We start from the raw sequence: 27898 nt of genomic DNA on the forward strand, positions 1-27898 counted from the left end.
TTCCAGCAGCAGTGCATTTCTCACATGCCTCACTCGAAGCGTTGTCGTACAGTTGCGGATGGTCTTGAGCGGATGGTCTAAAAATGCGTCAGTCAGTTAAGCGCCGGTGTGCCAAACGCGGCCCGCCATTGCTCATCTGTTGCAGGAGGAAGGAAAAGTTTACAACTGAAGTTTGATCAAGGGTGAGTTGCTCTTGGATACAAAGCGAGCGATTGGTCTGTCGCTTTGCTCTGGCAAAATTGTGCTGGTCGGGAGTATTTCTGCTCTTTTATCCCTTTGTTATGTCTTTGTTTTTTTATGGTCTGTAGGAGTGTATGTTGTAAACCAAACATGTTCACAACCTACATAAAGAGTCTGAATGATATGGTATTTACCACGGTAAGGTTTCAGGTTATATGCTCTCCTGCATGTCCTTCCTGTGCCGAGAGATGCATGGCCATACTAAAAAAATTTAAATAAAAAAGTGGTCTCAAGACAAAAAAAAAGGCTCCTAAATCTGCACCGCTTTCAATTTGACGATTCACATGATATGCGCTATAGGCTCTTTCACCCCCCGCCCCCCCCCCAAAAAGTGCATGATTCTGTTGTTTTTGTTTTGTTTTTTAACAATATTGTGTTGGAATGGCATTTAACTGAGTTATTCGTCTTCTTTGCCATAGTCTGAGAACTCAGAGGAGCAACAGAGTCCTGGGGTCTTGGGCCGAATCGGGAACTGGCTTTCGCCATGGAAGGGAAAGAGTCCCAAAACTCCGACGGAAAATTCATCCCCCACTTGCGATCGGGCGGTCGAGTCCGAGGGAGAGTCTTGTGAGGAAGACACACACGCCGAGGCAAAGAAACTAAAGTGGGAGGAGAAGGGACGACGCTCCAATCCCGCTCCACTTGGTCCCTCAAGAGACATTTTCCGCTTTGAAGAAGCGGACGCCATACAGTCTGCCCACAGAGACGACGACTCTGTTGCGAGCGGCAAAGTGACTCCTCCTAAAGAGGAGGAGCTTTTATTCAGCAAAAGGCAGCGAATAGGGCAGGCCAAGGAGGGCCGTCATGGTACTTGGGTGAGCGGGAATTCTGAACGGTTTGCCTGTCATTTGACGGATCTCTCCGCCAACGCCTCCTCCTCGGAGCAAGGTGCGGTATGGAACTCTGACCGGGTTAACGCCCAGCCTTTCCCCCAGAAAACAACACAGGCCCTGGCAGGAAGGAAGCTCCACGTGTACGTGGAAGAGACCAGCGTGACTCACTGCGGGCAAGACACCTTGACGGGGCAGGAAGTGATCCTCACCACCATCGAGAAAAAGCTGCCCGTCTTATCAAAGTCGAAATCGCCAAAGTCGCCTACTTTTGATTCGTCACGTGGCTTAAGTTCAAGAGCGGACGAGAGCACGCTTGCAAATTTGAAGCCCGCAGTCGTGCCACAAAAGGGCGTGTCGCAGAAATTACACAAAGACTGGCGGTTGGAGCTTGAACGCAGAGCAAATAGAGGCTGACAAAATGGGCCGTAAAAACTCCGCTAAAAAGAAATCGAGAAAGACCTCGCAGGGAGATGACGCATGCAGCCCTCAGGGAAAAACGTCTCCCGATGTCCAACCCGGTCAGGAAGGATTCCCCTCATCTGACAGCTCAAAGACCAGCCCACAGGGAGAAAGTACACAGAGTGACGGCAAAGTGCAGCCTTTTGACTCCTCCTCCGAGCGCAGCCTCACCTCGCCGGCCTCACCTGGAGGTGGGGAAAATGAAACTTCCTGTCCCAACTATGCGGACAAATTCCTGGGCTCGGGATCAGTCGCCGCTGTTGATGGCGGTGCAGTCATGGAGGACGACGACAGGTTTTACAAAGTTGTGCGTAAGACGGAGACCCCGGAGTCCAAACGGAGAAGTATCAAGGTTTCTCGGACAGAAGTGAAGCTTTTCCCCAAAAGCGTGCCTTTGAACGCGGAGAAGAGTATAGCAGAAGTGGAGCTGGAATTGGCACCGGACCAAGAGAAAAATAAAGCAACAGAAGTTGATACAAGGTACGTTTTTTTTTTCATTTCATCATGACCCGTCAAGAATGTCAAATTAAAGTGTAAGTTTTCCGTAACAAAAAACTTTGACCGTGATTACATTTATTGTGTAAGTAGCATACATGCTAAATAAAGTGCAACGGGTGTGGAGATAATTTAACCTGCCCATCTAGTTTCCTGACATGACACTGTGCTGAAAAGCTTAACACGCCTTTATACAATTTATTTATAGAGCACTTTTGGGGGGGTGGAACTGTATAAAACGACACCATTCGATAAATATTATAGATGATAAACATTTGTCAAAATGAACATGTTCAATTTTTCCAAACTTAGCCATGTGCATGTTTTCTGATCATTCTAATTTTGATCATATGCAGGGAGCAGGACAAGAAACTCGAAGACAAACCAATTATTGGCCGAATTACAGATAAGATCAACATATTTGAGCGCCAGGGAGCTGTGACGGACCTCAAAAGAACTTTCCAAACCCCCCGCAGCGCCGATGTCTCTCCTGTTCGGAAAGAAACCGCGAAGCTCAAAGCTGAATTTTTGTCATCGACACAGAGATCGAAATCGGCTGAGCGATATGACGACGCTACGTCCAGCCCCGCGCCGCCACAAAATGAGATTCCACTGACGGTGAAAGAGAGAGCGAGGAACTTTGCGGAGGAATCAACAAAGCACTCGAAATCAATGCTGCCTCAAAAGACAGCAAAAAAGTTCGCCACATCTGCGGCAACCACTGCATCAAAGTCATCCAAACCCGACAGTCAGGGTAAACTGGATACGAAAGCAATGACAGGGATAACACTAAAACCCGGTGGACAGGATACCTCTGCTGTGAGGGCGAAAGGTTCCATACCGCGGGAACAACATGGCACACAGTCCTCCAAGACCGCAGATCAGGGTACGAAATCCAACAGTATAGACTCAAGTATTGCGACGAAAAGCGCGGGTGATCACGTAGAACTGACCAATAATACAAGCCCACGGTCCAAGGCCACTAGCAAACCAGCGTCTCGTTCCAAGCGAAGAAAAAGCAGGGAGGCAACCAGTCCGGTGAGCGAAGATCGGGAAAGTAAGCCAAATCTAAATCAGCAAGATGCCACTTCGGTCAAAAGTAAGGTTGACGATGACGTTTTTCGGCAACCTGATAAAGTGGATGGAGTCCTCTCCAATAAAGGTATATTTGTAAAAGAATCCGACAAATCCGATCAACAGTCGGCGTCGACTGATGCTAAAGTCATCGATAAATTGGTCAACAGAGTGGAGGCTTTACCTGAACCGACAGCTGTCAACAAAGACGAACCCGATACCGCTGCTTCGAACAGAAAAACAAAGAAACCTATTGACAGGGTTCCCGTTCGTTTAGCCCAAAAGGGGGAAAAGGCCGAGAGAGAAATTCCGTCACCCAAACAGGAGATCAAGATTACAGCAGGGGATAAATCGTCCTCCCGCTCACAGTCAGCCGAACGGGAGCCTGCCCCGGTGGTTCGGATCCCACCTGCCGAAGGTCCAAAATTCAATGTGGAACCACCGCCGCGGCCTGCACCGACAAGTCGACTAAAACCAATTCGGCACGTTGAAAAAGACACAGAACACCAAAACTTGGAAACAAAGCCAACGTGTCGGAGTCAGATAAAAGATGTTGATCAATTAGAAAGGTCACGTGGTGACAACAGCAGCCAGGCTGAAGAAAATCTTATCCCGTCACACAAAACGCAAACTCAAGTGACAACCCCAATTTCACAGTCCAGACAAGAAAATTCCGGGACGGGGGAAAGCGAGGCGATGGATAATCAGAAAAATCAGACGGGGAGAAAAGAGGACACAAGGCCCAGCGGAAATGTTAAAAAAGCGGCGTTGGAAAACAACGAAGAAGCCGCAAACCTCCCGACTATAACACCGACTGCCAACCAAACGGTTATTACAAATCCAGAGATAGCTGAGATCACCGTCCAGACACAGAAAATCGAAATAAAAAGTGCCCGAGGCTCTTCCGATGATTGTGCACCTGTGGAAAAACTTGAAGCGTCTCAAAGTAAGGCTTCAAAAAAACATGAGGGCGTTGGCGCAGAGTTTGTCAGCGCAACGCCCGAGCGAGTGCCTGCAATTGTCTCTTATGACCCCCCTGCGCAGACAACCGCACAGACTGGCAAGACGGCGATTGTTAAAGAGTCTACCAATATTTCTGTTCAAAGCACTGATGGGAAACCTCGGGGCAGTCAGACTCAACGCTTAGCAGCACACTCAGAAGCTGTGGAAGTTAAAATCTCGACAACAAAACCGAGTCGCCCTCAGTCTGAGGAAGCGAATAATACAGCGAGTACAAGTGGTCTTCCTCCATTCAGGGGTTCGGACAAAAGATCCGACGGCGGCCTTTCCAGCACCGCAGAGGCTTTGCGAGGGAAGACCAATCAGAAAGGGATTGAGCCACCAGAGATTATCGTGCATCCCACGACTGTTAACGGTGATCTTTCTTCCCAACTTCAAGTCAAAGATGAACCAGGAAATAAGCCCAGTCCAACTCCAAAAGTATCAACTTCCCCAGAGTCTAAAAAGCTGAACTCGGACTCAGTCCAGCCGTCGTCCCCGAAGAGGATGCAATCGCAGCGAGGACTAAGCAGGGACGATTCTTCCTTTCAACAGGACGCCCCATCGAGTTGGCTCGATGTGGACTTTCCCAAGCAGAGACTTAAACTCCCAGGGCCCAAGCTGAGTGCCTCCGTCAGCGAGAGCAACCTTCTGGACAATGATGAACTCGACGATGAAAACTTCATTGAAAAAATCCAGAAGCTGTGCGCTCCCTTTTCCCTACCGCCTCGTAAACACAATCCGCTCAGGCCGCCCCAGCCCCCGTTTGCCATGCCAGCCATCAAGGAAGACCATTTTGAGAAGACGTTTGACCCGGATGAGTTTAAATTTGGCCTGAGGAAGAAAAACCGGACCTTCGACACAGGCCCGAGCCTTTTAGCTAAGCTTCAAAACCCAGAAAGCAAAAGTGGCGCTAAGCCAGCGAGGGTGAGCATCGCTGATCGGTGTCTTTTGATCAGTAGTCTGGAAGCTTCTTCTCATGCGAAAGACAGGACCCCGAAGAAAGAGCAGGAGAAAAGCAAGGAGGAGAAAGAGGACCACGTTATTGTCAAGTCTCGCTTGCAGGGAAGCTGCGTACTCGGCAGCCTCAAGAGTTCCAGCACCAGGGGGAGAAGAAATGGAATTCAGGCTCTGTCGGAAAGCACCAACTCTCGGGATGCGTCGCCCCAGCTCAGCCCTTCGTCAGAGTCAACCTCACCCGTTCCGACCACCACCGGTTCATTTGCCGAAAATTTCACCGCGCCGTGCGGGGACCGAATGCAGCCTACAGCGGCTGCGGTCAGTGATTCAGGTCCTCCGTTTCCCTCTTTTGACGACATCAAGTTGCCTGACTATTTAGAGAAATACCTCCCTCGGGAAGCAGCAAATTCAGCCCAGAGCATGGAGGAACACCCGCAAATGAGAGCAGAGGTTTGTTTTTCTGTGCTATTCTGAAGAAATGTGACGTCCTCACGAGGCATGTTTTAAGCTTTAATCAGAAAACAAACAGTTTGTGAGCGTGATAAAGCTTTGGGCTTCAGGTGTTTTGTTTTGTTTTGTTTTTTTAATCATTAGGCTGCTGCAAAAATAGCAACTACGGCTTCTGTCACTGAAGCAGATCTGGTTGGAAAACCAAGTTTGAACCTCCCGAATGCTGTGCCTCCCGCTTTTGGAAATAGAAGTGGAAATCCACCTCAGATTTACCCGGCACTTTCAGAGTTTAGGCAGCCTGTGACTCAGAGGATACATACTAATCATGTAAGTATGGCACGCACACACACACACACACACACACCATCTTTTTTTGAAGAATCCCATAACCATTTAAAGCAGGGGTGTCAAAGTCATTTTCGTCGCGGGCCACATTTTAGGTACCATTTTCCTTGGAGGGCCATTATGATTGAAATCATATAAAGAAGTCAAGAATAATAGTTTATGGAACTATTGTTTAAGTGAGTGTAACAGGGTGTTTGGCAACAAAAATGCTTACAAAGTCTCTCTTATTTATTACATATGAGAATTAGAAATGTTGGTACATATTTTAGCAAGCTTCATGGAATCTGCCATGTTTGAATTGCTTTCGCGGGCCACATAAAATGATGTGGCGGGCCAGATCTGGCCCCCGGGCCTTGACTTTGACACTTGTGATTTCAAGAGTATCAACGAACATGCATCTGTTTTGTTTTTCCTCGACAACATGATCTGCTTTTGGCACTGTGAGAGGAGTATGAAGGCAATTACAATTTGTACACGGCAAAGCTTACACCATTTTGTCGTTTAGTTCTTCTGCCGAGAGTCATCATTAGTTGCAACATAAGCTTCTCTATTTACACAAACAGTGGATCTTTTGTCCGTGAGGGGGCAGGGGGGGTGCCTTTTAGCCACCGACAAAGACTACACTGTGCCGTTGCCTACAGCTCACAATTGTTTGCATTTCAAGATCTGCGTGACGACGTGAAAACCATGATTAAAAGGTTGCGAAGGCCTCGCTGGCATGTTGCTTTGACCACGCGCAAGCGTAAAACGTCCCCATCGGGGAGCTATATTTTCAGCACTCGGAAAGGAAAAAAAAAAAAAAGGTTTTGACAATCAACGTGGCACAAAGAAACGCATACCCGGCCTCCCTTGTAGATATTTGTCATTCTGCAGATTCTGCCACGTTAACGCCTGTATGCTTTTTGACTCCTAGGCGAGGACTGCCAGGGGATTTCACAAGCGACCTGGAAAGGTACCCGTACACTAACAACACACAATTGTACCGAGGTTGGAAAGGAACTCTGGAAAGACTGACTCGCCGAGCAGTGAAAACATCTGCTTTTCATATGTTGTACTAAAGGGGGGGTATAAATACATTTTAAAAGAACATTTTGGTGCAAAGCTGGATGTGATTACCGTCATGGAAATCGGGGCTGCCAGTTGCGCGGGTAAACACGAGACTTCATTATGGGTGATGTGAAAATATTTTAGCCAGGTTTATTTATATTTGGCAGGCGGTTTACGTTGTCTTTTCGGTTAGGGTATATACACGTTTGTTTTGAACTTTATTGCCGCAGGTTTTTACTACGATCGACAAATCATTTTTCTTGCGGAATTGGTTGTGTTCCTGGAGACAGCGGATGTAATTTCAGTTGATCAGGTCTTTGTTTTTTTAACCTTACTCGAGAGTTTGAGCTGATTTTCAAACGACATTTCTGAATTACCGGTTTTGCAAAACGCAGCGGCAGCATTATGTATGTAGCTTGATGTTGGCCGACGAACTCAAGTCGTTATGCTTAGTCTGAGTCCTACATTGTTCACGCTGGGTTTTGTAAATGTGCGCCTTTGACTCCACTCCACCTCGCTAAACAAAAAGCTGCACATCCTCTCGTATCTTTCCATAGATTGTGTTGTTCCAAAATGCTGAGTTCAGCGGGCAAGCCTACGAGATCTACCGGGATGTCCAAGACGCGACTCAGCTGCAGTTCTCCAGTATCATATCTGTGAAGGTCATACGTGGATGGTAAGCTGTACATTCTTTGGGCACGTCGAATCAAATTCGTCGTGTTTTATGATATCCGTGTCGCCTGAAAAGACGATAGAAGTGACGTGACGTGACATGTCAATAAGCGAAAAAGATTCACATCCAACTATGCTGACTGCTTTTATTCGATATCAAATAGTCACCCTACAAAAGTCTAAACCCAAGCCCAGAAGTCTCCGATCATCTCCGATTGTTGTGGCATTTGCCGAGCGCGATGTCAGATCACGTGCGCCCGTATGTGCCGAGCGCATGCATCGTTACGGTTTACGAGGGGTAAATTAGAATAAAGACAAAAGAGCGTGCCTGGCAAACTGCAGTCATTTGCTGAGGCAACCAAGAAAGAAAGCAGCCAACAGCCCAGTCGACCTCGCTGCTCAGACTACTTGCCTCTATCTTTTTCTATCCCCAAAATTCTAACTCGACAGCCATGTCTCTCTCCAACTGATTTGAGAAGGGCTTTCTTACAGCTGGATCCTCTACGAGAAGCCAGACTTTCAGGGACGCTGTATCGCTTTGGAGGAGGGGGGCCTTGAACTGACAAACGAGTGGGCACAACCCGAGGAAAACAACACCTCGCCCATGCTGATTGGCTCGATTCGACTTGCCATCCGTGTGAGTGTGCCGCTTAAACGATTCCACCTCTTCTGACCTTGTTTTTTTGAAGATGTTATCATGACCACACAGGGACCCGCCGTTTTTAACTAATCGACAATAATGGCCACATTTTTATTCACTGTGGGGTTCCTGGACAGCTAAATGCAAAAACAGACCGTCACTTAATTCCAGCTCCAAAGGAACAATTTAAGGTACGGAACATGCGCCAGCGCTGACAGTTGCTGTTTTCGTCCACCGTTCTCCGCAGGATTACTGCACACCTCATATTGATCTGTTCACTGAACCGGACGGCCACGGTAGAGTGACAGCTTACCACGATGACGCCATCGAGACCGGATCGTTTGGCATCCCCCTGAGCACCGCCTCCATCCAAGTTCACTCTGGGGTGTAAGTAGCTCAGATCCAAGTACCGTATCCAAGTACCCAAAAGCATTCGGTGCGCCTTATAATCCGATGCGCCTTCTACGTGGATCAATATTCTGATTTCCTGGACATAGTATTTTAAATATCCTGCGAAGCGCTTTGTTACAGCTGCAGCGGTTGTGAAAGCGTCACATAAATAAAGCTGTATTTTATTGTATTGTATTCCCTTTAGCGTAGCTCCATCTAGTGGATGCATAACGCAACCGCAGCCACTATTGTAGCTTCTATTCTATGAGCTTTATAATGCGGTGCGCCCCATTTAAGAAAATCGTTTTAGAATAGGCCATTCGTTGAAAGTGCGCCTTACACTCTGAAGCGCCTCATAGTGCGGAAAATACAGTAGTCGACCCCCTGGTGGAGTGAGACAGTATTGACCCTATGCTTCCAATTACCGAATCAACTCACATAGCTCTCGCTTAGTGAGATTGATCCACAGGTGAAGGGGTGGCTTTTCCGAGGCACGATGCATTCAAAGACTGCGTGGCACGCTCAAAGACGTCGATCATTTGGAGGCTGGCAACGTGAGCCGAATCCTCGTCATCACCGACTTCCTCATTCTCTGTCGTCGCCTCACTGTCACTTGTGTTTGCTCAGGAATGTCTGTCGTGCCGATGCCTGTTCGAAGGCAGGAGGCGTGTGCTCGGGGGTGGTGGTGGTGGTTGAGGGGAGTTACTTGGAAAGTGAGGCGGAGGAATGAGAGTTGCAGACAAAAAGGTGTGGTGGAGAAAGGAGAAAATGTTAAACCACACCAGTGAGTCAGATGAGACATTTTGTGTTCAACGCCTGGAAGAAGTTGATGACTGTCTGTGTTTTGTTCTGTTTGGTTGTGTACATTACATTTTGCACCTTTCAAGGAAAACAAATAATTTCTCTTTTTTTGTTATTGTTGTTGTTTTTTGTTTGTTATGATGCCTGACCACTCAGGCTGTGTTTTTGATACGACTACGACCTTTTGTAAAGTCCCAAACAACAGGATCATTTTATCCCCACAAATGGCACTCGGAAAAGTAGTAGCATGAAAACTAGTTGGACGGCACACATCGGTACCCATGGGGACTCTTTCCAAAAAAAAAAATAAAAAGATAAAACACAGCCGAATAATTTGAAAAAAATATGCATCCATGTATTTCACTATTCTAATTTTACCTTTCAATATGCAAGTTGTTCATTTTATCTGCAGGGTTCGTAATAGAACAATTTTATCATGACCAACAGATTATTATCATCAACAATCTTTCCTTTTAGTTGAGTCTTTTTTTTCAAACTGCATCGAAATATTTTATTTTAAAAATTCAAAAGGATTTTTTTTTTTTTTAAAGCCAGGCAGACCGTATTATGAATCTCCCTGAGGTTAATTCCAAAAAGGATTGGACATGTTTGACCTTTGTTTTGAAAGAGGAGTAATGAGTCACGAATGTATGACAAATGCAATACAAGGTCAGCCCGATTATCAAGCATATTGACTGATTCCACTTCATACTGTTGTCGTTTTACACAACCTGTTCAAGATGCAATTTTCAAGAATTTTTTGGACACAAATTAACATCATTTGTCCATTTGGACACTTGTACCAGATAATATCATTTTCGCTGGACTGATTATGTCTGAGTTGCACCTCATGGATAATAATCCACCTTCTGGTTTAATGATCAAGCAAAGGGTCACAAAAGTGTCTTTTTTTTTCTTGTTTCCTGCCTTTAGGTGGCTGGTGTTCAGTGATCCGGGGTTTCAGGGAATGCTGGCTGTTCTCGAAACAGGAGTGTACCCTGTACCTGAGACCTGGGGCTTCCCCTCGCCATTTGTGGGCTCCCTCAAACCCCTCAAAATGGTTCGTAGCATTCGCCAAGTAAGCATTTTGCATTGCAAGTAGCAATCCAAGGATGAGCAGGGTAACAGACAAGAAATCTCGGTGACAACTTTCAAATTTCAGCGGCTTCTTAATGACGGGCTATGTCGGGTGGAAACGCCTGCAGAGATTGTCAAAGTATTCATGAGCTGAATCCGGCAAATTGTTAAGATAAATGTTGTATTTGTTTCAGGGTGGTTTTAAAGTGGAGAACCCAAATGAAGTGAAGGTAAGGCAGCTAAGACAGAGTGAAGTAGCGTCGTATTTCCTGAACCTACAACCGTAACGTTTGCTGAAAAGACCGTCCGTTTCATTCTGCTAGGCTTTGGTGTACGAGAAGCCCGGACTGGAAGGTCCCTATTTGGAAATCGACAGCGATCTTTTCAGCTTTTGCAAAGGAGATGAAAGCGACGCCGACACTCACGAGATGAAGTCTGTGGGTTCTTTGAAAATAATTGGAGGATTGTGAGTTTTTGGTTCTTGAAGTGATAGTTTGATCACCGTGGTCTGTAGCAATTAATACACAATTGCAAATATGATCTTCCAGTTGGGTCGGCTACAGCGAGGAAGCGTTTGAAGGGCAACAGTACATGCTGGAGGAAGGGGAGTACCTGGATTGTAGCGACTGGGGAGACTCGGGGCAGATTCGGTCACTGCGACCCATCCTGGCTGTGAGTACCTTAGGGGAAGTCAAACCAAAAAAATTATTACGTTTGTGGAATATAAATTAAGCAGAAAAAGCCACCCGTGTTTATTCAATCTCAGGACGTGGCCAATTTGTCCTGACCTGCCACTTGCTGTTGACTGAAAACGACTTAATCACATCTGTTACAGCACAGGTGTCAAAGTCAAGGCCCGGGGGCCAGATCTGGCCCGCCACATCATTTTATGTGGCCCACGAAAGCAAATCAAGCATGTCAACTTCCATGATGCTTGCTAAAGTCTGAACCAAAATTTCAAATTGTCATTTGTAATCCACAATAAAAGTCATTATTCTTGACTTCAGATTTTAAAACTAGTTATTCATCAATTTGTTGTGCGCTGTGTATGTAATATGCGGAGGTGATTAAACATTTATATGGTTTTCCCAAAATTCAAAACAACCCTCCAAGGAAAACCATAACGACAATGTGGCCCGCGACAAAAAATAGTTTGACACCCCTGTGTTCCAGGATTTCATGTCACCGCACCTTAAAATGTTCAGCAACCAAAACTTCAGCGACCGGGGGGTCAACATCGACCTCATCGTGCCCGTCATCAACATGGACAACACGGGTTACGGCACCAAGACGCAGTCTGCTGATGTCATTCGTGGCATGTAAGTCGACGTTCAACCTTTTTTTTTTGTTTTAATTTTTTTTTTAACCTCAATTGCTTCAAGAGGTGATTAATCATCCATTTCACACACTTGACCGATATTTCCTACGACCAACTAAGAGATCACTTAACTATGATGTCACTACGCCTTTCGGAATTCAAGGCATTTTTACATGCGCTGTGCAAATTCTTGCTCTTCTGTGAGCTCAGCGCTTATCCAATAAATTCTTGTGCTTTCCTGGCGTGCTTTGCAAGGCCAGTGCAGGTGTGCGTGTGGGTAGCATCAACGGCACCACACCCAAGCGCATGTCAACACAAGTACCGGTAGGTTAGCTGAGGCTTTTCACTCTGCCACACCTCCACTTCCTGCTTATGTAAAGTTGCTGTTACGCTAACCCTCTCGCCACGAGACTACAACAAAATGTGGAAGAGGAGTGGAAGGTAGACTTCAGTAACCGTCTTTTCAATTTCCTTTCATTGTTCGATCAACCGCGGACGGATGCGAGTGTCGATATGGTGAGAACAACCACAGAGTGGAAAGTCCAATTTCCAAGCTATGATTAGACGACACAACAAATCTACAAGAAAATATGCAAATGGAATTCTAATCATGCGACGGTGATTCCTGCCGGCCCAGTGAGAAGGGAGAGGACTCTCACGACACTGAATGTTTACTTTTGCGTGGTTAGCATGTCTTTGGGTCGCACGGCACGCCCTTGTGATAAGCATGCTTGTTTGTCGTGTCTGTGCGGGACTGGTCTCGTATGCTTGCCAGCAAAAAGCCCCAAGAAAAGTCAACAAAAGCAAAATTCAATAAAGAACACGCTCCGAATGTTTGTCAAGAGGACACCGAAACGGAGAGGTAGCTGCTACCTGGATAAGTGTTGAGAGACCAAAATACCAGTTGTTGTTTTTTTTAAATATATATATAAATCGGCCATTTAATCAGTTATCAAAATTTGACTTTGGTAAATACTATATCAAAATTGGTATAAACCTTAAAAATTGTTGTTTTTTTTTAAAGTCCATATCGGTGAGACTCGGGCACTAAAAAAATAATTGTTAATGACAAGTACAGTATGGTAATAATTAGGTTGAACATATGGGATTTATTGTTCAATCAATCATGTCTTGAAGCAACTGAGGCTCAATTAAATGTTGTCTGTCAATCAAGGAAATGTTGTCAAATACACATCCGACGACCACTTAATCTACGGAAAAATTTTCTCTGCTACAGAGGAAGAAAATTACAGTTAATATTTTCTTTCCTAGCTGGGTAGTGTTTGAAGAGCCTGGTTTTTGTGGGGAGTCCTACATCCTGGAAAAAGGCTTGTACGGAAACCCGGAGGACTGGGGGGCACTACAGGACCGGATTGCCTCAGTCATGCCCGTTGTGCTGGTAAGACCGCTGTTTTGCACTCCTGTTAGCAAAAAAAAAAAAAAAAAAGCTTTGGCTTGTTAAAAATTTGTTTCCTGTGTCTCTTTATATATATACTTTTTTTAGAGATGGTGTACAGTGGCATCTCCTCTGTCTCCTTGTTTTTGATTATTTTCCTGCAGTATTTTCAATGGTTGTCGCACGCAATGACTTATCCTTAACCGCCCAAAAGGCTCTTACTGAAATATTTTGAGGGATTTTAGGGGACATACAGACACGACATCGAATTCATTCATTTCCAAAGAACATGAGACGTTGCTAACACTTTTGTCGCCCTGCAGGGATGGCTTTTAGAGCTCTTGTATTGAATCCCTCTGCTTATCATGACTCAAATTGCTTCTCTTTGCACTTGTCCCCAAGTAGCTGCACACCAACTCGCAACGACAATCCCAAGCCATTTCAGAGTGACAATTGAAACAATTTGACACAATGAATGAAGCCTTGAAAATGTATAAGCTCCTTAGTTCTGAACATCTTTCATTTCAAAAAGGGGTTTATTCCGTTATTCGAGGCTCTTACCGTTGACATTGGTCTTGTGGGGGGGGGGGGGGGGGGTGATTTTAATTTTGCTGTCACGTCCTGATCGAATTTGTACATTTGTACTTCTGCATAAGTGCGTGAGCAGCTTCAGTCATTCCACATTCACCCGTGTCCGTACTTTTGATGTCTCTGTAGCAACATTTCAGCCGTTATCGAGCCAAACGGAGAAATATTAGATACATTTCTTTTGTTGGACTCGGTGAGGTTGAGCATGTGCAACTAATTAAGTGCCGGATGAGTGTGCACCGGGACGCTAAAATCTGGTGCTAGACAAACGAGATGTTATTTTTCAGAAAAGTTTTCTTACCGGGGTTTTTTTTCTTAGTTTCCGGGGGTTGTTATTATAATTTAATTTCGTCTTGCACTTTTGTAATTTCGCGTGTGTTTTATGCTAATTTGCAAACCTGGGGCGGTGCTTAGATATCACTTCCGAGTTTGTGGTGCGTTAAATGACTTTGCTCGGTGCGTAAATTTAAAATACCACAGTTCAAGACTGAACGGGATCGGCGGCAGAACATGAATCAATGAATGTTTATTTCTATATTTGGTTATTTATTTATTTTTGTTTATTACTATTCGCAATAATTGTACAGACATGGGTTCATTGTCAAGATTTTAGCGCCAGTGTTGGAATACAGAGAGGTAAAGCAAAACAGTTGTAGCCCATGTTGTTCAATTGAACTTAAAATTGGGTCTAGGAACAAAGAATGCTTGCAGTATCTCACTGCTTACAGTAGCGCGACACTTGTTCATGCTTCTGTAGTTGCTTATGTAATTCTTTTACATGTTGGAAATGCTTTTTTTCCATGTACAGTAGTTCTGTTTCTAAACTACCCCCCCCCCCCCCAAGAGAATCCTGATAGAAAGTTGCTTCAATGACACTGATATTCAGTGCATGTGACCAGTCACCCCCCCCCCTCCCCAGCTCCTTCCTATTCGTGTCCTCACTTGACATGGGGAACTGACATATTTTTATATTGTTGATCCCGCTTGAAAGCATGTGACACAGAAAAGTCCAGAACAAATGAAACAGCCACAAAATGAGGAAAATGCATGTCAGATGGTCTTGATGACTCATCATGGGCTTCCCCTCCGCACCCCCCTCACCCTCTTCGAACCACATGATGATGAGTCTCCATTGTTACGCAGTGAAAATCACAAGAAAACGTGACTGCATGATTTGACGGTGTTGTGAAGAAAGGATAAATAACTCACTGTTGTTGTGTATTTCAGGATGATTTTGAGAACGTGGCCAAGTTCAAAGTAGGTGTCTGTCTTTGAGAGAAACTTGAGAGAGGGCTCGCAATGAGTGATTCAGGTGTAAAGCGCCACATGCTCTGTGTCCTCAGGTGCAGCTTTTCTCCGAGCCAGGCTTTCAAGGCAGCCTCGTCACTTTGGAGGACAGCGTGGCTACCTTGCAGCAAGGCTTCTCCGTGGCCTCCTGCAAGGTCCTGGTGGGCAGGTGAGCGTTTTCAAATGTTGACTTGACATCACTTCATTTTCTCGCTGTGTGTCGTTTAATTTGAGCTAATTTCATATTCACGTCCCCTTAGCTGGCTGGCGTTCGAAGATCAGGACTTCGCTGGCAGGATGTACCTGCTGGAGGAGGGCAACTACCAGGATGTGAGGGCAATGGGTTGCGTCAACCCGACGACCGCCATCCGCTCGTTACAGACTGTGGGCTTTGTAAGTTGATTTACTCTAACGTGCCGGACTGCAAAATTTCACAAACAATCATGATGCATTTACCATTTCATGAGCATGTACAATTATGTATCAAATATACAGGTCAATAAATACTGTAAGTATGGTGTGTTGCAGAGAGATCATTTCAGTAGCTCAATTCAGATTTTTTTTTGCCTTAGTTACCGACACTTTCCCAATCTTCTCATGAAAATAAGGCTCGAACATATTTTGTATTTGTTGCATTAAGGAAACAAAAATCTTCTTCCCTGAGGCTTTTAGCCAGCCCTTCACACACACAAAAAAGGAGGAGAGGGGCACAAGTAGGTACAAAGGTCTGAGTGTTGTCTGTTTCCATGGTAACAGTACGAAAATCTCCATTTGACTGCATGGCCTGCAGTACTCTACCCATTGGTTTTTTTGTTTTGTTTTGAACCCTTTCCTCCCTCTTTGGCAGGAGTTCTCTCAGCCGTCCATCATTCTTTTCGAGCGTTGCGGTCTGCGTGGAAAGCGGGTAGTGCTGACGGACGGGTGCGTCAACCTTCAGCTGGCTGAGGGCTGCGCCCGGGTCCAGTCGTTGCTGGTGGATGGTGGCATGTGAGTATATTCCTCATTGCGCAGGTCATCCAGGCTGCGGCCAGGCCATCTACAAGTTCTCTGCCTGGTGTGAATCTCACAGAGTTTTGTTTGTTTCTTTTGTTACATACGAGCTACACATAACCCTCAATGTTTTGCATCACAGTAGACCCAACGATGGAATACTCTTGACTGTCGTCTTCCTGTGACTCAGTGGAGGAAATTATAAACACATAATTGAGGGTGGGGGAGACACAATAGAAAAAGACAAGCAACTTGGTGGAATCTGAACATAAATTACTTATACAAAGTGTCGGAAGGGAGTCGATGAATAATAGGTCTATACATAGATTCACATAGCAGTGAAAGGAAAAAAATCACGCTTTCTTAAGATAGTGGCAATAAACAGATTGAAAACAGCAGGGTCTCCAGAATTGAACCCTGTGGAACACACACTTCAATAAACAGATTGAAAACAGCAGGGTCTCCAGAATTGAACCCTGTGGAACACACACTTCAATAAAGTACAGTACGGGTGCAATGCGAGCTGGGCGGCAGCCAAAAAAATCACGCTTTCTTAAGATAGTGGCAATAAACAGATTGAAAACAGCAGGGTCTCCAGAATTGAACCCTGTGGAACACACAGTGGCAATAAACAGATTGAAAACAGCAGGGTCTCCAGAATTGAACCCTGTGGAACACACACTTCAATAAAGTACAGTACGGGTGCAATGCGAGCTGGGCGGCAGCCAAAGGCGGGGACCCTGGCGGTCCGATCCTCGGCTGCAGAAGCTAGCTCTTGGGACATGGAATGTCACCTCTCTGGCAGGGAAGGAGCCCGAGCTGGTGTGTGAGGTAGAGAAGTTCCGACTGGATATAGTCGGACTTGCCTCCACACACAGCCTGGGTTCTGGTACTAGTTCGCTCGAGAGGGGTTGGACTCTCTTCCACTCTGGAGTTGCTCATGGTGAGAGGCGCAGAGCAGGTGTGGGCATGCTCATTGCCCCCCGGCTCAGTGCCTGTACATTGGGGTTCACACCGGTAGACGAGAGGGTTGCTTCCCTCCGCCTTCGGGTGGGAGGACGGGTCCTGACTGTTGTTTGTGCATATGCACCAAACAGCAGCTCAGAATACCCACCCTTTTTGGAGTCCTTGGAGGGTGTGCTGGAGAGTACTCCTGCTGGGGATTCCCTTGTTCTGCTGGGGGACTTCAATGCTCACGTGGGCAATGACAGTGAGACCTGGAGGGGCGTGATTGGGAGGAACGGCCCCCCCGATCAGAACTCGAATGGTGTTTTGTTATTGGACTTCTGTGCTCGCCACGGACTGTCCATAACGAACACCTTGTTCAAACATAAGGGTGTCCATGTGTGCACTTGGCACCAGGACACCCTGGGCCGTAGTTCGATGATCGACCTTGTGGTTGTATCATCGGATTTGCGGCCGCATGTTTTGGACACTCGGGTGAAGAGAGGGGCGGAGCTGTCAACTGATCACCACCTGGTGGTGAGTAGGCTCCGATGGTGGGGGAAGATGCCGGTCCGTCCTGGCAGACCCAAACGTATTGTGAGGGTTTGTTGGGAGCGTCTGGCGGAATCCCCTGTCAGAAGGAGTTTCAACTCCCACCTCCGACAGAGCTTTTCCCACGTTCCGGGGGAGACGGGGGACATTGAGTCCGAGTGGACCATGTTCCGTGCCTCTATTGTTGAGGCGGCCAATCTGAGTTGTGGCCGTAAGGTGGTTGGTGCCTGTCGTGGCGGCAACCCTCGTACTCGCTGGTGGACACCAGCAGTAAGGGATGCCGTCAAGCTGAAGAAGGAGTCCTATCGAGCCTTTATGGCCTGTGGGACACCAGAGGCAGCTGACGGGTATCGACTGGCCAAGCGGAACGCAGCTTCGGTGGTCGCCGAGGCAAAAACCCGAGCGTGGGAAGAGTTCGGTGAGGCCATGGAAGCCGACTTCCGGACGGCTTCGAGGAAATTCTGGTCCACCATCCGACGTCTCAGGAGGGGGAAGCAGTGCACCACTAACACTGTGTACAGTGGGGATGGGGCACTGCTGACTTCGACTCGGGACGTTGTGAACCGGTGGGCAGAGTACTTCGAAGACCTCCTCAACTCCACCAACACGTCTTCCTTGGAGGAAGCAGAGTCTGAGGACCCTGAGGTGGGCTCTCCTATCTCTGTGGTTGAAGTCACCGATGTGGTTAAAAAGCTCCTCGGTGGCAAGGCCCCAGGGGTGGATGAGATCCGCCCGGAGTTCCTCAAGGCTCTGGATGTTGTGGGGCTGTCCTGGTTGACACGCCTCTGCAACATCGCGTGGTCAACTGGGAGAGTGCCTCTGGATTGGCAGACCGGGGTGGTAGTCCCTCTTTTTAAAAAGGGGGACCGGAGGGTGTGTTCCAACTACAGAGGGATCACACTCCTCAGCCTCCCTGGTAAGGTCTATTCAGGGGTGCTGGAGTGGAGGGTCCGTCAGGAAGTCGAGCCTCAGATTGAGGAGGAGCAGTGTGGTTTTCGTCCCGGCCGTGGAACAGTGGACCAGCTCTACACCCTTAGCAGGGTCCTCGAGGGTATGTGGGAATTCGCCCAACCAGTCTACATGTGTTTTGTGGACTTGGAGAAGGTGTTTGACCGTGTCCCTCGGGGAGTTCTGTGGGGGGTGCTTCGTGGGTATGGGGTACCGAACCCCCTGATACGGGCTATTCGGTCACTATACCACCGATGTCAGAGTTTGGTTCGCATTGCCGGCAGTAAGTCGGAATCGTTTCCAGTGGGGGTAGGACTCCGCCAAGGCTGCCCTTTGTCGCCGATTCTGTTCATAATCTTTATGGACAGAATTTCTAGGCGCAGCCGAAGCGTTGAGGGCGTCCGTTTTGGTGGCCTCAGTATTGCATCCCTGCTTTTTGCAGATGATGTGGTGCTGTTGGCTCCTTCAAACAGGGCTCTCCAACTCTCACTGGAGCGTTTCGCAGCCGAGTGTGAAGCGGTTGGGATGAAAATCAGCACCTCCAAATCTGAAACCATGGTCCTCAGTCGGAAAAGGGTGGAGTGCCCCCTCCGGGTCGGGGGAGAGATCTTGCCCCAAGTGGAGGAGTTTAAGTATCTTGGGGTCTTGTTCACGAGTGAGGGCAGGAGGGAACGAGAGATCGACAGGCGGATCGGTGCAGCGTCTGCTGTGATGCGGACGTTGTATCGGTCTGTCGTGGTGAAGAAGGAGCTGAGCCAAAGGGCGAAGCTCTCAATTTACCGGTCGATCTACGTTCCAACCCTCATCTATGGTCACGAGCTATGGGTCGTGACCGAAAGAACGAGATCCCGGATACAAGCGGCCGAAATGAGTTTTCTCCGCAGGGTGTCCGGGCTCTCCCTTAGAGATAAGGTGAGAAGCTCGGTCATCCGGGAGGGGCTCAGAGTCGAGCCGCTTCTCCTCCACATCGAGAGGAGCCAGATGAGGTGGCTTGGGCATCTGATTCGGATGCCTCCTGAACGCCTCCCTGGTGAGGTGTTCCGGGCATGTCCCACCGGGAGGAGACCCCGAGGAAGACCCAGGACACGCTGGAGTGACTATGTCACCCAGCTGGCCTGGGAACGCCTCGGGATCCCCCGGGGAGAGCTGGAAGAAGTAGCTGGGGAGAGGGAAGTCTGGGCTTCCCTGCTAAAGCTGTTGCCCCCGCGACCCGGCCCCGGATAAGCGGTAGAAGATGGATGGATGGATGGATGGATGGACATGTCTACCATTTAAACTTGTGACTTGGCTCAAGTCACATGTTTGTGGCGATGTTGGTGAAGCAATTTGAGCTCATTTATGCATCGAAATAACGGTGCCAGGGCCTCTTTTTGAGCATGATAACACTGACAATGATGACGATGGAAATCTGCTGCTGATGTGCGACATTCAGACAACTGGTGTAAACCCAAGTTGTGGAAATACAAAGCGCTCACTGTGGGAGGGACAACTTCAGCAGGGGCCCAATCCTCCTTTTCCAAATGCAGTAGACAGACAGTGGGGTGGGGCTTACAGAAAATGTCTAGGAAACAAACATGTTAATAATCTGTGTGTAGAAAAAGACTGGCAGCTAATCGTTGTTTCTGTTTACTTCCTGTGTTGTCAGGTGGATATTATATGAGGGCATCAACTATCGTGGTGCTCAGATTTTGCTCAAACCAGGTGAAGTACCCGACTGGCACCAGTTCAGCGAGTGGAGTAAAGTCGGATCACTCCGTCCGCTTTTACAGGTATTTAAGGCCCCTTCTCAAAAACCCACACCTGCCTCATTTGCATATACCGGTACAGTTACAGAATGAAAGTGTCCCCTGACCTACAAGCTTCTACCATGTCATGTCAGTCGTCTAACAGAAACACTGAGCCTTTTATTTTTGATTGGGTGTTTTGTTGCGCAGAGGCGCGTGCACTTCCGCTTAAGGAACAGACAAACACGGCTTTTGATGTCCGTGACGGGCGATCTGGAAGACATCAAACTGCTGCGGATTCAAGAGGCTGAGGAGACTAACGGTCTTGAGCAGATCTGGGTCTACCGCGGCGGCCATCTCCACTGCAAGGTGCGAGTGGGATCGTTTACAATTCCCGACTCAAGCTATCAGAACGTCATCGACTGAGGATGGGGTGGGCTGTTGTGTATATTCCAGCTACTTGAGGAGTGCTGCCTGAGTCCCAGCGGCAGTGTGACCATAGCGGGAAGCCGTGTGGGACTCATGCCAGAAGTGGACAACCACGTCTGGAGTATCACCCCTGAGGGTTTCATCCGGTACATGCCGACCTCTGATCTGGTCTTGGAGGTGAAAGGTGAGCCTTGACTGGCAAACGATTAACAATGAAAGAGAACTTTGGATGGACTTGAACACTAAGTGGATTCAACTTGTCTCTCTGTCAGGTTTATAAGCGTGACGAAAATATGTATAGTATCAGGCAATATGAAAAAAAAAAAGCTCTTCGAGAAGGTACAACGAATGCATGTTTTGACATCCTGTCATTCATACAATAGCTTTGTGTTCGAGTAAAGTGGCTCGGGTTTCACACGGCGTCAGTAAATTTGTTCGAAAATTGCGACATCATCCTGATGCAAGTCTAAATAGGTTTTGTTCAAAACTTGGCAGGGGCGAAAGTTGTTCCCCTCGAGTCCAATTTCGTTCGTTGTCAACAGTGACACCTTGTGGAATAAAAATATAATTGCACACGAGCCTTTTACCGTTGCTCAGGGCAAAAACATTTTCTTTCTCGAAATACAAAAACTGCTTTTTAAAACTAACTCGAACTACATATGTTAAAATGTCTTTTTTTTTATCTTGTACTCGACAAATACCCCACATATTAAAACAACAAAACACTACAACGAATAAAAACTCAACTAAAATGAATTATGGTTGAATAATGACACAAAATGTGTTTAAATATGTGTTTTGTCTTTTACAGGGGGACATCATTATGACAAAAACCAAGTGATTCTCAACACCCTGGATCCAAACAAAGCACACCAAAAATGGGATGTGGAAATTATTTAAGACTATAACGTGCAGCAAGACCGGTGTTCAAGGACCGGGTGCACATTTGCTGGCAACGTTCGCCGTGGAAAGACCTATGAAAGAATGTATTCCCCGCTGACTTAAAATACAAACATTGAGCTTTGAACTTAAAAGAAGACCTTCCAAGTCCTACAGCTCAAGGTTAATGTTTTCCTTTTTTTCTCCAGTGAATCAATCAATGTACCCATTTTGTAAATTAACTTAAAACAGTGTTAACACGTCTCATGTATTTTTATTCCCAACGTTATATCGCATTTTCTTCAGCAATAAAAACAAAAGTTCGACTTACCTCATCTCACCTTGTATGGACTTTTAATTTAATCGAGCCCGCATGATGACACAACAAAATCACTACGAAAATACTTTTTACAGAACAATAATAAGCATGCACTTTAGGAATAATAATTTAGAGCCTCCAAATAGATGTTTATAGTGACCTAAAGAAAGAAATTGTGAGTGCCCTCAAAAATTGTCAACACAGGATGTTTGCTTTTTCACACTCAATCATGAAGTGAGCCTATGCCATGACACCATTGCATTATCTTTTTAGCCATTTTTAGAGGCTCTGGTCTTGGTAACCAAAGCAACGTCATCATTATAGGAAAGCACTCTTTCAGGTATCTTGTTATATACAGTCTTCAAGAGGTGTTGAGGGTTCCATAGTGTTGAGGGTTCCATTTTTCAAAATGTATCTCGTCTCTTTGGCGTTTGCATTGTGAGGTTGTACGGAGAAGAATCGGCTCGGCTTCGTTCTCTCTGCGCTGGAGCTAGCTTTGCGTTACCGTTTCCTGCGCCGCGTTCTGGCGCATGTCTTGCTCCTCCCCATCTTGCTCCTCGGTCACGCTGACGACCGTCTTGCCTCTGGCGTGGCCGCACTCCAACTTCTGGAAAGCCTGAGGGACCTGGCTGAATGCGAACTGGGCCTCCACCACTGGCAAGATCTGTCCTCACAAGCATGGCGGAGAAAACACAGGAAGCGGTTGAGCGAGTCCGAACGATGATTACATTCATCTTATGCAGACATTTCAAAGTTCATAACTCTTGACAAGCAATGTTACGGATTATAATGTAAATCATTATTTTGAATGAACCCTTTCAGGGACAGTGTTTACTACAGTGGACAGCTTATCATGTGATCAGGTTACAGGGTGCATGAAATTAACAGATCCCGGAAGTTGGCAGTGAAGCATCCCACTGGATTTGAGATCAGCACAACTTTTGAGTAGAATATAAAGATTAGGGGGAATCTCAATTTGTCAGAAGTCGTAGGAAAGGTTATTACAGTTACAAACTGGCCAAACAGGATATAGTTTTTCCCGAGAGAGGAAAAAAAAGCTGTGTCGATATCAGGTGTGGTGTTTATTTTAATTTGCATAGTTGAAAAGGCATCTAAATAGCGTTTTTCAATCAGACAATCTACGAATCATTTAAACAGCGGCTGCTCGAAAAAGAAACGATTATAATTTCCAGAATTCCACATTTTGTATTTAGTCTACATGAACAAATTGTCAGAATTCCCCGGCTTCCAATGTGGGAAATGTGAGGGGGGAGTATAGAATGTGATGAGGCTGGACAATCCTGAGCAGGTCCGGCCTGTTATTCTGGTCAGCATCTCTCGTTATTAACAATGAATGGCGAGAGCGGCCGTGTCACGCTGGAAACACTTCTGACTGATAGCGGCACTTTGGGAGTGTGTGTGGGTGTGGGTGTATCCATAGCTTCCCACCACTGGTCTAAATCAGCTGCTTGTTTTAAGCCCCCAGGACAAAAGGCCTGTACGAATAGTTGCTCAGCACTGTGTAAAAATCCATTCAGCTTCTCCCAGTGCCTGATTCCATCGGACGCCAACCCACCAGCACAGCAGGAATGTCAAGCGCACTCCGAAACAAAGCTGCTGGGAGATCGGGAATGTATGGAATCCTTGTTTTATCTCTGATCTGCATTACGATGCTCAATTCCGATTTGAATTGGATGCTTTGGTTGATGTTTGTGAAGCAATACAGTACCTTCCCGGTATCTACCAGCGTGCTGACCTCATCCAGGCCGGGCCCATCTGGAGCGTAGAACCCCCAGCGGTAGAAGATGCCATTTGATATTATATTCTGGAAAGGGGAACAAAGTGAAGGCAGTAATGAAAAGTCAAGGTGTAGCATACACACTACACTAGCGACACTAGCATAAAGAGATTAAATAGACACGAAGAATATGAACAAAGAGATAGAAATATAATAATCAGGGTCAGGGTGCTCATCAGCAATTTCAGGAGGATATGTTAATTTTCCAGAGTGGCCGGTGTATTTCTGGGCCGATCCTGGACAGCATCCCCACACACACAATGTGGCCTTCTATTCAGAGTGGTCAATATCCCTCTGACAATTCAACGTGGTGAACTCAACTGGAGTAATAAAGCACTAGATGAAGAGGCTCCGGTGTGTACCTGAGACTGTTGTTCATAAAAAAATCATCTCCAAACAGTGACATATTGTATATACTGATGCCTTTTGTCCTCTTAAAGTTCTTCTTTGAATGCTAATTCATGCAAACATTTGTGTAGTTTATCTGTGGAATTTCATTATGTATGGAGAACCCCAAGGTTCAATTTAAGGCCCATTTTTTTTGGTTTAGCAATATATATTGTAAACATTCCATGCTGATGACATTCAGCTCTGGTTAGCAGTTCCTTTATCCAAGCCTTTCCCAAACTTTGGGTCTGGGGGTAGAACATGCCCCCCAGGCATCAAAAATCATTATCTTACATTATAATACATTATAGTGTGTAAAAAATAGCTATATATTTTTTTCACGCAGTCTATTTGATTCGAGTGCTTCCAATAGGTGACAGTAGAGGGCTCAGCAGAGCTGCGATGTTGCTCTTATGAGAGGAGCTGTGAAGTGAGGGTGTGACCACTGTGGCTAAGGCCCTCTGAACTGTCCAGCTGGTTCCTGCCATGGACAAAAGGGGCCGGGAGGCTTGGCAAGAAACACACAAACACTGCTATTTGCTGGGGGGGGGGGGGGGGGGGGGGGGGGGTTGGGTTAACATTTGGCTGCAATCTGCACAAACAGCATACTGCTGCTTCAGCACTAGGCGCATGCTCGCCACCCACACACTAACGCCCCCTCTTCCGACTGTTGCTTCCTCATATACTCCGCTAGACCAGTACTGAATAACGGAAGTGGACTTAAGACAGTTCTAAGTCACCATCCGTCCAACAAAGTTTCATGTCAGGATTCGGTGAAACGTTTGGCTTCAATTAAGAGTTTGGATTCGTTTTTTTTGTTATCTGAAAATGCTACCTGAATGACTTTGGTGCCCAGGTTGGATCCGGCGTCAACGAGTCCATCTACCAGGCCGAGAGAATCCGTTTTGAAGAGCAAAGGGGTTACCAGCGTGACGTACTTCGCCCCAGACCAGGGTTTGAGCAAACCCACCGCCCACTCCTCAGTGTCCCCGCCCACGCCGTCCAAAATCACGTCAAATCTGGCAATGCGAGACAATAACATGAGAAGTTTCTTTTGAATTTACTATGCTGGGAAAAAAATTGCCACGACGATGCTCATTTGTTTCATCTTCAAAGCTTCAACCGGGCTTGACTCATTGTGCACTCTGGCCTTAAGCCTTGGTATCCGTGGAAACTAGAAAAACTAGGGGGAAAAGTGTGGCGCATGCGGTTGACTGTGAGATGTCAGCAGGGTACATTAAGGCACTTAAATAGGAACACTATGCTACTATTTGCAATGCTATTCAATAGTTAATAGCCATTTGCTTTTCTTTTTCCCCCCGCAATCAGAGCAATGTCATGCACCTCTCCATCATTTCGAGGCGGTCCGCCGCATCTTCTGCAGTGTAGTCCACCACCTCGTCCGCTCCGAGCCCTCTGACGAGGCCCTCGGCATTCTGAGAGCAAGTGACTGTAACGTGGGCACCCCAGGCCTTTGCCAACTGTCAGCACAGAAGTAAAGAAAACACTGAAATCATCACAGACATACACACACAAAAAAAAGCCCAGAATCGGAACTTGTGACGTTTCACCTGAATTGCAAACGTCCCAACGCCTCCTGAGCCTCCAGTAATCAAAACTCTAAAAGAAAAAAAAACATGTTCAATGGTGACTGGTGAAAGAAATGTGAGCAAATGAGAACTTGGCATTCAATGACAAGTTGATTTCGTTTTTAAAACATGATTAAAAGCAGCAATTCTGGACTTTCACACTGTTCGACTGAGTTGAGCTTGCCTTTTATTCAAGGAGCTGTCTCTGCAAAGACCACCCGCATTAACGAGTGCAGACAGCGCAGTGCTGGCTACGTAGGGGATGGATGCCGCCTCCATGTGACTCAAACATTTCGGCTTGTGGGACACCTTTAAGAGATCATCAAACGTCAGTGCATTCTCAAGGGCTAGCGGAATCACTTGAAAATAACGCGCAGCCAAGCACTCACCTCAAACTCGGTCAGATTGACAAATTCTGCCAGACTGCCTTGTTTCCACGGAGGAACAGCAGCCCAAACCTGAAGCACAATCGCTTTGAAATTTCAAACCGCTGTATCTTTAAATATCATTCATCAGTTTACACTGAGAGTTCATTAGTCATCCATAGAAATAATTCTACGATGACGTAACAAGATTACAGAAAGAACATTTGCGCATAATTGTATTGTACATTCGCTTCGCATGGAATACTCATAAGTGAATTACTCCCCGCACAGGGATGCTAATCCACGCACAAAATGATATTATCACATTCTACATTATTGATGAGTGGAATATTATCATAAAACGTAATATGGTATTTTTGACCAAGTCTATCCTTTCATAACTTTCTTCATCCCCCACAAAAAAATTGAGCCCAGGATTGCAACTTTTCACTCAAAGTCAAACTATGATCCAAATGAGTGGTACAATATAGAAGATCAACTGATGGAAGAAATTGGAGGTCCAACAGCATCCTGCCGCTGATTTTGTTCAAGCAAAGAGGTTCCCCTGTATATTTTATTACTCGTGCACATTTGAAGCATCCAAAAGTCAAATGCCTAGTCAGTGGAAACCACCATGTACCTCATCTCCTGGAACAAAGTGTGCAACCTCAGATCCGCAGTCCACGACAACACCAGACACATCTCGACCCAGGATCAGAGGAAAACCACTACCATCGTCCATTGTGGAAAATGGGTCCTTTCGTAGCTTGAGCAACTTAGCTCCATACCCGGCTGAAATTAAGAAAGTCATGTGATGCTTAACAAGAAGTCAGACTGCTGTCTACGTGCTTTGTAGTGAACTGACCGCTTACCTCTCATGGACACATCCAAAGGGTTGAGACTGGCAGCGTGCACTTGGATCATCACCTGGCTAGACGAAGTGATCGTGGGCACTGGGATGTCTTCAGAGTACCTGAGCATTTCGTTCGTGCCAAACTGGTCGATGACCCAGGCAGACATGCAGCTCTGCGCTCGCGAAGCTGAAGTGCTGACATGTTTTCGGAAGCACCGTCCACCCCAGGCGGCTCGCGTTTGGGTCGAACTTGCAGTTGCGATTCTGAATAAGGGGAGCAGTCTGGCGTGTGCCATTGCTAAGGACAGAACCTTAAAACCGTCCTTCAACTGACAGTAGCTACAAGGTCAGTTTTTGACACATAAGACTGCCTGGAGGAAGACACGGGACAGTTTGCGATCCAGTAGCATAAAGTCCTCCCTTCAAAGTGAGAAAGAACGTCAAGACAATTGTTTTATATGGTCAAAAATTAACCGGGTATAATTGAACTGCTAGAACGAGTGTGAAATTACGCTATAGCGGGAGTAAACGTGGTAAAAACAAACATCGAAACATTGTTTTTGCTAGCTAAGTGGCTACAAGACACCTAACCTTTCACCTCCCAGCAGCAGCGAATCACGTTTCTCGATGCTAGTATTCTGACCAATGGGGTCGCGACGTTTGTCCTGACGTCACCACCACTGGGTACTGGTTTTCCTTCTGTCACAGATGAGACAAAAACAGTGCGAGCGAGAGTAACCGTGTTACTAAATAAATAACCCAACACCTAACACAAGAGTGTTCCCGCTATCTTCTGGCTGCATCACAATCTTAATTTATTATATTAGTTGATGCGAATATTCCGATTAATTACGTCACCACCACTCACACACCTATTCAATGTATTGGATTCATACAAAACAGTACAAAAAAAGTAAAAAATACGTAAAAGTGCACAATAACCTAAAAAAATTGAAAATTTTAATAAAGCAATGACATTAAAATGGAATGAAAATAAAAATTCAATATTCCCGTTTACAGTACACATGTCATATCCCGAATCATACACG

At 46.3% G+C, this 27898-nt stretch overlaps 2 protein-coding genes across 2 annotated transcripts; one reads left to right on the forward strand and one right to left on the reverse strand.

The window, feature by feature from the left end:
• On the forward strand, window positions 1-21873 carry LOC147187772 (uncharacterized). The gene is given in 24 exon segments (XM_086100233.1): window positions 1-182; window positions 309-378; window positions 660-1465; window positions 1467-2012; window positions 2384-5510; window positions 5655-5837; window positions 6769-6807; window positions 7460-7578; window positions 8067-8211; window positions 8462-8601; window positions 10339-10465; window positions 10677-10712; window positions 10806-10948; window positions 11031-11154; window positions 11656-11801; window positions 13073-13199; window positions 15012-15041; window positions 15128-15240; window positions 15332-15464; window positions 15919-16058; window positions 20152-20275; window positions 20441-20599; window positions 20687-20843; window positions 21471-21873. Coding segments are annotated over 23 exon segments (6801 nt in total). The 5' UTR covers window positions 1-182; window positions 309-330; the 3' UTR covers window positions 21560-21873.
• On the reverse strand, window positions 21793-27469 carry LOC147187773 (NAD(P)H oxidoreductase RTN4IP1, mitochondrial-like). Its single transcript, XM_086100234.1, has 9 exons — window positions 26869-27469; window positions 26637-26788; window positions 26021-26089; window positions 25816-25940; window positions 25614-25662; window positions 25387-25523; window positions 24878-25061; window positions 23587-23682; window positions 21793-22521 (listed from the first exon to the last, which is right to left on the reverse strand). Exons 1-9 carry the CDS (start codon window positions 27143-27145, stop codon window positions 22348-22350), a joined length of 1263 nt encoding a protein of 420 aa, XP_085956360.1. The 5' UTR covers window positions 27146-27469; the 3' UTR covers window positions 21793-22347.
• Between the last annotated feature and the right edge of the window lie 429 nt (window positions 27470-27898).

The sequence above is a fragment of the Hippocampus guttulatus genome, chromosome 20, assembly GCF_054856545.1.
Source record: "Hippocampus guttulatus isolate MCC_2025c chromosome 20, RoL_Hgut_1.0, whole genome shotgun sequence".
Lineage (NCBI taxonomy): Eukaryota > Metazoa > Chordata > Actinopteri > Syngnathiformes > Syngnathidae > Hippocampus > Hippocampus guttulatus.

Bases quoted from the DNA above. Each gene is read 5' to 3' on its own strand.
- LOC147187773 (XM_086100234.1), bottom strand. From the start codon at position 27,145: ATGGCACACGCCAGACTGCTCCCCTTATTCAGAATCGCAACTGCAAGT. The intron at 26,789-26,868 runs GTAAGCGGTCAG...TCTTAATTTCAG, and splicing joins TTTGGATGTGTCCATGAGAG to CCGGGTATGGAGCTAAGTTG. The intron at 25,524-25,613 runs GTGAAACGTCAC...CTGTGCTGACAG, and splicing joins TTGGGACGTTTGCAATTCAG to TTGGCAAAGGCCTGGGGTGC.